Below are 10,837 nucleotides of genomic sequence, written 5' to 3'. Positions count from 1 at the left end.
ATATTTAGCAGCACTTTGGCCAAATAACTTTTAAATGTGTTGCTGTATCAATTGACTATATTTAGGGCTGAAAGATTACTCGAATCGAATCGAAATTGTGATTTGAATTAATTGAATTAGTAAATCGCAAAGGCTGAAATTACTTGTGCAGGTAGCGACTCTGAGCCAATGGTCAATAATGTCACATGTTTTTCTAATTCCATGTCATCTTTGGGTGACAGTTATACTCATCAGTCAGAGGTCCAGCTCCTTCTGCTCCGCATGCTAACTAATCACATGTGACACATCTTTAAGCTATTCATGGGTTTCATCAGGTCCCTTTACACAGGTGTATTAATCAAGCACCATGCAGTCTGCAATCATAATCTAGGTGCTTGATTTCATACACCTGGAAAGGGACCTGATGAAGCCCATGAATAGCTTAAAGATGTGCCACATGCGATTAGTCTGCATACAGAGCACGATAACTCTGACTGATGAGTATTTAGAAGTAACTCATATAATTTCCTTTTCATCCCCCTAGTAGATAGAGCGGTTTATATTTCAATGTTTTCTTCTGTTATTTGGTAATGCTTCATCACACATATCAAATTGTGAATCTTCAGATCGCAATTCAAATCGCAATTGCAATATATTTTCCCCAAATCACTCATTGCTCGTTTGATTTAACTTGTCAGCATTTCCAAACTGTTACTAGTGTATGTTACTGTACATGAATCATCATGCTCACCCACAGGGGTTCATGTGGGCAGGATTGGGCAGGATTTATAATACATGTATTTGAAATATGTATTTCAAATACAAAATGGAATTTTGTCATTTGTATTTTGTTGGGTTGAAGAAAATGGCTTTGTATTTTGTATCAAAATGCTTTATAAGTGTGTTTTTTTTTTGTAGTTTAAAAATACTGCCAAATATTTCTGGTAAAACCAATGCGTTTGGTGATGTTATATCATAAAAGTGCAAAACAATGAATGTAGCCTCTGACTGGTGCTGACATTGCCCAGAGTTGTTGTGATCAAAATATTGAGATTCAGGAAGATGACCCAGTGCAAGATGAGTAATGTGTAGGTTGCTCACACACACAATATGCGCCCTCACACCAACCTCAAGTTCTTGAGAACTTTAATCGTCAGTTTCTTGAGACTTTTATCATCCAATCGGAACACATGGAACTGGCTATGTATGTGGTTGCCCTGCAACATTGCTCAAAAAGTTGCCCAATGTAGCACCTAAAGCAACACAATGAAAAATTCATATTTATTCCCATTGTCCTCAATATAACACCATTTAGCGCTTACATGGTACCCAGTTAGTTAAAAACCAACTAAAAGTGTCGTGATCCTTCCTGATCAACAGGAATCCTGTCAATGACATTGTCAGTTGTGACTTTTGCATAATTCAGTATTCAGGCTATGAGATGTAACAGGCTGGTCAGCATAGTTGATCTGTTGATATGTCTCATAGGCAGAGAAAAGATGTTGCTCTCAAACACTGTCCACTTAATCAACAGAGTCTATGTACTGATAAAGGAATAGATTAAACAGACGGATATCGAATGTTTGCAAAGTGATTTCATGATTTCTTTAAAGAGTATTTTTTTATATTTCCAAAATACAGTATTTTATGTTGAAACATGACGTGGCTAGTGTATTGTGTAGTTTATTTTGATACACTTAAAATTAAGGTATTTGATATTTTATTTTGAATTACATTTTGATGTATTTTTGCCTATCCCTTCATGTTTGGACATGAGAGGAGAATGGTTGCAATAAGATCAGAGAGGGTTAAAGCGGAGCGAGAGGCGCAAGCGTTCGACAATTTCCGCGTTCGATTATTGCAAGGGGGAGGGGGAAAATCCCCCTTTATGCAGACCAGAGTAAACCCTCGCTGCACTAATGTCAATGGAGACTTGTGGAATTTTACCAATAAATTGGTCATTATGTCTTTCTGGGTTTGTTGAGGGTTTTTTGGAAAATGTTGTCATAATCTGTAAGTGTTTGGGATCATTTCAAGCCTAAAAGTGTAATTTTTTAGCGTTCGGATTACGTTGCTCTATCAAAGATTGTTAAGGCGGAGCAAGATACTTCATCAGGAGCCACTTCCGGGAACCCGGATCGCACGGGGGGGGGGGGGGGGGTCAAAATCCCCCTTTATGCAGAGCAGAGGCAGCGACTGCTCCATTGAAGTCTATGGGCATAGCTCAGAATTTTACCACATATGCTAAGGTCTTAGTTCTATAGAGTTAGGAATGTGAATTTCTGGCACGTTTTCATGATCCTCAAACCCTTGTGAACATTTCAGGTACATTTTTAGCATTTTTGAGCATTCCAGTCTGGAGAAAATCGACTTTATATCAGGTGTGCGCCGGTTATTTATGCCGCTGCTGTTGGCGGTTTGCAACGTACGCTCATCAATACGTCATCGACACGCCTCTTTATGCAGACAGGATTCGATCCCCATTTCGCGCCCATAGACATGAACTACGACGAAGTATCTTGCTCCGCCTTAACAATCTTTGGCTCTATCTTGCTAGTAATCAAGGATCTTTGATAAGATGCAGGGTGTTCTAATGTGTGCTATGGTGTTCTAGTATGGTGTTCTCAGTTCTACGGTTCATACATGTCTTCACAGGAGTTCCAGAGGAAGCTTGCCCAGTTGGCTCCAGAACAGCAAAAGCTGAATGACAAGCTGCGCCTAATCAAGATAAACAATATGCCAGGTAAGAGAGATAAGACAAAAAGTCAACCTTGTCTGGATGTTTTTGATTTTTTTTTTTTTGTGAATATTGGAAATGTCACTTACTGGATGGATGGATGGATGAATTAATGAATGGCTGGATGGATGGATGGATGGATGAATGAATGGATGGAAGAATGAATGACAGAAAAGAAGAAATAAATTCAGCATGGCTGCATTATGCTAGGGAATTTGTCTTGCAAAGTCAACTATGAACAGTGTCCACACATACTCATTCATTCATCCATTCACAAGTCTTTCAAATCAGTTAGATTGAGGGAATTCAAGGTCACTTGCGCTCAAGCCGTGGTATTCGGTCATCTCACTGGTCTGAACATGTGCCTTTGTCCAGCCGCAACCATGACGACACTCCAAGGCAGCGTAACGGAGAAAGACCTCGCCTGTCGAAAGCTGAAAGAACAACTGGAGGCCCTGGAGAAAGAAACCGCTGCCAAGCTCGCAGACATGGAACAATACAAGAAAGACATCATGGTAAGCAGGGTCACAGCCAGGACCAAACAATGGAGAGAATCCTCTCTCTCCCTAAGCGTCTCTGGCAGCTCAAGCCCCTCCCTTTTCAAATAGCCTTTCAGTCACCACTCTGGAGCTACATTGGCTAGTTGACTGATAAAAGCATTTGTGTTGATGGTAGAATTTGAGTCATTTCTACACTAATATATATAATCGGATACGGTTACATAATCTACACGGATATATAACGACACATATTGATTAGTATCGCTCATTAAATGTTGCTAGTAATAAGATAGCTATTAACTACAGTATGATACACACTCTTAACTACACTTTGGCTTATCCAGCTGAAGAACCTTCGATAACTTTTACTTAGAGATATGAAATTGATAATCCAATTCTCAGCAGAGAGGTCTGAGAATTTTCAAGGGAGTAGTTTTTAAGTGTGTGCATGCTCTCTCTCTCTCACTCACACACACACACACACACACACTCACTCACTCACTCACTCACTCACTCACTCACTCACTCACTCACTCACTCACTCACTCACTCACTCACTCACTCACTCACTCACTCACTCACTCACTCACTCACTCACTCACTCACTCACTCACTCATTCTCTCACTCACTCACTCACTCACTCACTCACTCACTCACTCACTCACTCACTCATTCTCTCACTCACTCACTCACTCACTCACTCACTCACTCACTCACTCACACACTCACTCACTCACTCATTCTCTCACTCACTCACTCACTCACTCACTCACTCACTCACTCACTCACTCACTCACTCACTCACTCACTCACTCACTCACTCACTCACTCACTCACTCATTCTCTCACTCACTCACTCACTCACTCTGAGTGGACTGACGCAGTGCTGTCCTGTGGCCCAGTCTCCCTGGCCCCTAGTTGCCCTGCTCTAGTGCTCTACTGTCCTCTTGTGTTCCCTTGAGTCCTGTCCTCTCTGTCTGTCCTGTCTCTCTGGCTCTCTCTTTGGCTTGTGGAGCAGTGCGGGGACCCGCAGGACGGCTTGCTGCTCCGGGGGCCTCTGGCCCTGCTCTGCTGCCTTAGCAAACTCTTCTACCTCATCAAGGTCGTGCCCCCCCCCCCCCCAGCCTTCTCATCCCTCCCATGACCTCTCTGTGTCTGTCTATCTATCTGTCTGTCTGTCTATCTGCCTGTCTGTGTCTGTTTGTCTGACTGTCTGCCTGTCTGTCTGTCTGTCTGTCTGTCTGCCTGTCTGCCTGTCTGTCTGTCTGCCTGTTTGTCTGTCTGTCTGTCTGTCTGTCTGTCTGCCTGTTTGTCTGTCTGACCTATTTTTTCTTTTTGTAAGGCTTTGCTTGCATCCCTCACCCCAAATCTTTACATTAATTTGCATCATCTGTGGTGTGCTTGCTTGTTATTTTCTTTTTCCTTTTACCTGTCAATCATATTTCAAAAACAGTTTGTGGTGGCTTTAGTTCGGTCATCATCATTGACAGTGTATTTTTCAATTATACTGTAAACATCAAAAGATAAGTTTCATCTAAGTATTAAACTGAGTGGATTCTAACATACCATGCTGTTTGTTTTGCCTGGTAAAGCCTCAGGACTTGCGTCATTCTCATAAATGAGGGAATCATCCCCATGGCTTGTTGGCCTGTCGTTGTCGTAGCGATGGTGTGTAACAAAAGTGTAGATGCAGGTGGACTGAGTCTGTGGTGTGATGTCACAGGAACTGCGGGACAGTCAGAGGAAACAGCAAGCTGCTCTGGACAAACTGCGCAGCGTGAAAGAGGACAAACTCCGAGAGCTGAAGAAGCACAAGAAAGAAGAGCTGGAGAAGAAGAAGAGAGAGGAGGAGGAGGAGAGAAGGTGAGACGAACAAAATCAGAAACACAGCAGTACATGACACTCATCTAAAAACAGGCAGCACTTATATGATAGTAGGTATAATAGGTCAACTCATTACTTAGTACAAAATTAAATTGAATCTTCATAGCATTTCTGTCAGATTATTGAATCTTATTGAATTAGATTTAAAGGCCATAAATATGCCAGCCATACAGTCGCAGTACACCTGTCTGTCTCAAACAGTGGTCCAGCATTTACAAAATATCAAATTAAAAACTCTCTCTAATCCATCTCTCTCTCTCTCTGTTTCTGTCTCTGTCTTTCCCTGTCTGTCTCTCCATCTCTCTCTCTCTCTCTGTTTCTGTCTCTCTCTCTCTGTCTGTCTCTCCATCTCTCTCTCCATATCTCTGTTTCTGTCTCTGTCTCTCTCTTTCTCTCTCTGTCTGTCTGTCTGTCTGTCTGTCTCTCTCTCAGACGTATCCAGGAGGAGCAGGAGCGTGAGCGTCAGGAGAGGCTGAAGCGCGAGGAGGAGGAGCGTCAGAAAAAGCTCCGGGAGGAGAGAGAGCGAGCCGAACGAGAGCGCCGGGAGAGGGAGGAGGAGGAGAGGAGGAGGAGGAAGGAGGAGGACGAGAAGAGAGAGCAGGAGCGCAAGAGGCGAGACGAGGAGAGGAGGAGACAAGACGAAGAGGAGAGGAAGAAACGGGAGGAGAGGAAGATTGAGGAGGAGAGGAAGAAGGCGGAGGAGGAGCGGAAACGTTTGGAGGAGGAGAGGAGAAAGCTGGAGGAGGAACGGAAGAAGCTGGAGGAGGAGAGGAGGATGAAAGCGGAGGAGGACCGACGACGAGTGATGGAGGAGGAACAGAGGAGAAGAGAGGATGAGAGGAGGAGAAAGGAGGAAGAGAGGAGACAAGAGGAGGAGAAGAGGAAAGAAGAGCAGAAGAGACTGGAAGAAGAGAAGAGGAGGAGAGAGGAGGAGAAGCGGATGGAGGAGGAGAGACGGAGGGAGAAAGAGGAGGAGGAAAGGAGGAGAGCACGGGCACAGGAGGCCGCCAAGAGAGACGCGGACGAGAGGAAGAAACAGGAGGAGGAGAAGAAGAGAGTGGAGGAGGAGAGGAGGAAGAGGGATGAGGAGCGGAGGGCCCAGGAGCAGGAGCGCAAACGGCAGGAGGAAGAGAGGAAGAGGAGGCAGCAGGAGGAAGAATTGGCGGCAGCCAGGAAGAGAGAGGAGGCAGCCAGACAGCAGAAGCAGCAACAGCAACAACAACAACAGCAGCAGCAGCAGCAGCAGCCGAATAATGCAAAGCTTGACATCCACAACAAACTCACTGCTCTGCTTAGAGGCCTTGAGGAGAGGAAAGGTATGTACACACACACACACACACACACTACACACACTAGTATTAATTATACATTTCCAAAAGAAGTCTACCTTAAATAATTCTAATGAAGGAAAGAGCTCTGTTATCAGTGGAGAGGAATTGTATGCAGCAGAGGTGACTTTTTGTCCTGAAAAGGTGAAATCACTGCCTGCCATTGATCTGCAATACTGATGGATGTAGATGTTACTGTATTTGTGTGTGTGTGTGTGTGTTTGTGTTATGGTTGTTTGTGTGTTTGTGTTGTGGTTGTTTGTGTGTTTGTGTTTGTGCTAATGCGGTGCTGTCTTGTGCCACTCACACAGCTGGGCGCCAGCCACAGGCTACAGAACACAGGAAGTCAGCCGCTCTCACCACATTCAAATCCCTGTACCCATTCACTGCCCGCACCGATGAAGAGCTCTCCTTCGAGGAAGGTGATCTCATAGAGGTGAGCGTTTCTGGGAGGGACAAATTAAACCATAGTGGCATTTCTGCTTCTTCTCTAAATCAACTAATGTAGTTTATTTAGCTGTTTACTACTGTAAGTTAGCTACTTTTTAACTGTTTTTACTGTTAGCTACTTTTTAACTGCTTTACTTCTTAAAGGGCCTGTAGTTATAGGAGACATTATTATATAATCTCTTTGCCGGTACAAATCACTCTCTCTCTCTTGCAAGTTTATGTAAAATGACCACAGGCAAATTAACATTTCTTGTATAGATAACTTTCTCATCGTAGACTTTTCTAGGTGCTTTGCTGAGTTTTATATGTATGTATGTTTGTTTGCCATGCATTGTGCCATTTGTCTTGTGATTCTTCCAGTGTAGAAGCTCTGATGTACTCTGATGTTGATGATGTGTGTGTGTGTGTGTGTGTGTGTGTGTTGTCCATCCCTCAGGTGGACGAGAGTGTCGAGCGCGACCCAGGTTGGCTGTATGGTAGCCGTCAGGGCAAAATGGGCTGGTTTCCTGAGAGCTATGTGGAGAAGCAGAGCAAACCTGATGCTGCCCCAGTACCACCCAAAGCTTCCCTCAAACCACAGCTATCTAACTCCATCTCTAGGTATTACACACACACACACATACATACACACTACACACATACACACACACACACACACACACACACACACACACACACATACACACACATACACACACACACACACATACATACATACATACATACATACATACATACATACATACATACATACACATACACACACACATACACATTCACACATACACACACACCCACACACACACACATGCTAACACATAAACATGCTTCCTATAACTGCTGATATGGAACAGTACTTTGCTAGCTGCTTGGCCTTGGTTTTATATAGTCCCCCAATGCAAAGTCCACAGACCACCAACTTATGTACATGACCTAGGTTACAAAACACTTACACAATGAGCTGCCATTTGTATCCTGAATCCTCAATGTTAGAAATCAAAGGCAGTAAAAAGAGTTTTTGTACAGTATGAGTCCTCCATAAATAGGTCAAAAGCACATGACACTTCAAATATTTTAACCTTTTTGGCATTCTGACAAATGGAGATAATGCAGTCCCACACACAGACACACACACAGACATAAAGTACAAACATGCAGAGACACAAAGACGTACACACACACACACACACACACACACACACACACACACACACACACACACAAACACACATACACACACACAAGCACACATACACACACACACACACACACACACACACACACGCGCCAGTAGTTTTAAGTAGTTCTCAAGTCTTGTTTATTTCCTCTGTTTTCTCAAAAGTTTGTGCTTTCTGGCCACAATTTGTCACTTTTAAATAATCCTGTGTGAAAAAGCCATTAAGAGCAGACCGCTTACACCCCGTTGTGTTCCTGTGTGCAGTAAACCAGGTGAGACCTCCGCCTTCACCCCCACGCTCACCCCAAGCTCCGCCTCCTCAGAAACCAGCCAGGTAAGTGAGCCGACCTCCAGGTAGTCTCTCGTCTGTCTCTGGACGGCCTGATCTCATTCTCCACACTCACACACTCACAGACCTAAAGACTTTGATGTGCATAAATTGAATTTGTGTGGGCTTAGTGGTGTCCCGCTGTGAAATCATTAGGGCATTAGGGTTCTGTAAGCATTTATGTAGTCGTTACCTAAGGGAATTACTACGTTTATTGTGGCGTTAAACAGTAGTATAAGTATAAGTATATATACTTTTTTGTTCCCGTGAGGGAAATTTGGTCTCTGCATTTATCCCAATCTGTGAATTAGTGAAACACACTCAGCACACAGTGTACACACAGTGAGGTGAAGCACACACTAATCCCGGCACAGTGAGCTGCCTGCAACAACAGCGGCGCTCGGGGAGCAGTGAGGGGTTAGGTGCCTTGCTCAAGGGCACTTCAGTCGTGCCTACTGGTCGGGGTTCGAACCGGCAACCCTCCGGTTACGAGTCCAAAGCGCTAACCAGTAGGCCACGGCTGCCCCCAACAAGAGCTAAGCATAGAAGCGTTAAAAATATCAGTGAACAACTGCTATAAAACAGAAGCGGAAATAGTTTGCAACGTGTTTTTGGTCATCTTAACAATATGCAGGTACTGGTACTGTTCCATTCCTATTATCAGCATTTTGAGCTTTTACAGCCTTTCAAAGTCAACCACTTATCAGTGAATGTCAGTTAAGTCTTTAAAGGTTCAGGGCTTAGACCTTAGAGGGGAGAATGAGATTTAGCCGAGCACCTCTTTCTACAGCTGATTTTCTTTTCATATCAAGTCCTTTCAAGGTTCTGTCTATAGTTTTCGAACTATACCTGTCAGTTTCAAAGAGCCAGTCATTTCTTTTAATGAAAATGTATAAATGTGTGCAAAATTTGATGTGTGGCTTGATGACTGCCTGGTAACGATCGTAGAATTTCTCTGGCACCACCGGAGAAACGGTCGGACATTGCGAATCTCTGTCGCAAGTGTTCTTCTACGGATGCGGTCCACGCACTGAACGGAGACATCTTATGACTGGTCCGTACCAGAGCCATATAAAGGTACCTATATATGGCTCTGGTCCGTACAACCTTTCTGTGCTGCAGCCTTTCGGCCGCACAGATCTTGCGTATTGCCTGTGTGAAACTGGGTGCGTAGTACAATGCCGATCTAGTAGATGGGAGATATGCACGCAGAGACAGATTGTTGTAAGAAAAGTTGTGGCGTCAATTCCCGGCTTCCAACGTTGTGCCCTTGAGCAAGGCACTTAACCCTGAGTTGCTCTGAGGAGAATGGCTTTTGTATTATAATTGACATAAACTTAGCACAAAATGTAAGGAAATTTGTTTTGGTAGATTATTTCTCTGTTGTTACAATGTTTTTTGCCAATAAATCTTATACCGTTGGAAAGCCTGTTTAGTTTCCTTTCAAATGGTGCCCCATTTGTAAGGAACATGCACTTGTGGGATGAGCAGCAGAGCTGAGTATGTGGGTTGCACCCAATGAAAAATTTGGCAAATCTTCTCTTTTAGTTTACTGTATATAAGTGGCTTTGGATAAAACCGTCTTCTAAATGAATAAATGTAACTGTAATACGCTGGTCTGCATGAAGTCTACTTGTTGCTTTACTGACCCTGGCGTCCTTTGTCCCAGGTGGTGGGGAACATGCAGGCCCAGGCTCTGTGCTCGTGGACGGCGAAGACGGACAACCACCTGAACTTCTCCAAGGACGACGTGATCACAGTGCTGGAGCAGCAGGACAGCTGGTGGCTAGGCAAGCTCAATGGGGTGCAGGGCTGGTTCCCCAAATCCTACGTCAGCGTGCTGACCGCCGCCGACACACATGCAGAGTGAGAACACACGCACACACACACACACACACACACACACACACACACACACACACACACACACATACACACACATACACACACATACACACACACACACACACACACACACACACACACACACACACACACACACACACATACACATACACTCACTAATCTACACCCATTTATACTCTTTAAGACTGATCTGGTCTTTAGAGCCCTGGTCTTACAACATACTTTACATTGTCTGGAAGAGGAGGACAATTCAGAATTACAAAATCACTAAATGACCCAATCAGGACAATTCAGAATAACAAAATCACTAAATGACCCAATCACTCGATTCACAAATGTAGTTATAATGTAATTTCAGATATATACACACACACACATATATTGTAAACAACCACACGTACAAAATAAACACACATTTACTCACTGAGAATATTCACACACTCCATTCATAGATGATAGAGTAGACACCTGAGGATGGTTATTGCTACTCATGTCTTGATGGAATTGCTTTTTAATAAGTGCCAATGGGACTCTAAAACATATTTTATATTTTACACACTGTAGTTGAAATGTAGTCTGTGTACTGA

At 43.7% G+C, this 10,837-nt stretch overlaps 1 protein-coding gene across 2 annotated transcripts in view; it reads left to right on the top strand.

Moving 5' to 3' along the window:
* The window catches only part of itsn2b (intersectin 2b), a 51,722-nt gene that overhangs the window by 24,573 nt on the left and 16,312 nt on the right, over positions 1–10,837 (top strand). For both annotated transcript variants that reach the window (XM_076300405.1, XM_076300406.1), the window contains exons 15-22: positions 2,635–2,722; positions 3,092–3,231; positions 4,941–5,080; positions 5,534–6,417; positions 6,741–6,865; positions 7,316–7,479; positions 8,321–8,390; positions 10,054–10,250. In XM_076300405.1, coding sequence (XP_076156520.1) covers positions 2,635–2,722; positions 3,092–3,231; positions 4,941–5,080; positions 5,534–6,417; positions 6,741–6,865; positions 7,316–7,479; positions 8,321–8,390; positions 10,054–10,250 — 1,808 coding nt within the window. The remainder of the gene's footprint in view (positions 1–2,634; positions 2,723–3,091; positions 3,232–4,940; positions 5,081–5,533; positions 6,418–6,740; positions 6,866–7,315; positions 7,480–8,320; positions 8,391–10,053; positions 10,251–10,837) is intronic.

Source organism: Alosa pseudoharengus, unplaced genomic scaffold (assembly GCF_046254945.1).
Source record: "Alosa pseudoharengus isolate Yale_2024_CS ecotype anadromous, Long Island Sound unplaced genomic scaffold, YU_APseudo_1.1 YU_APseudo_1.1_scf_22, whole genome shotgun sequence".
Lineage (NCBI taxonomy): Eukaryota > Metazoa > Chordata > Actinopteri > Clupeiformes > Clupeidae > Alosa > Alosa pseudoharengus.
Note: the sequence above shows the minus strand (reverse complement) of the source record. Positions and strands in the feature narration are given on the sequence as shown.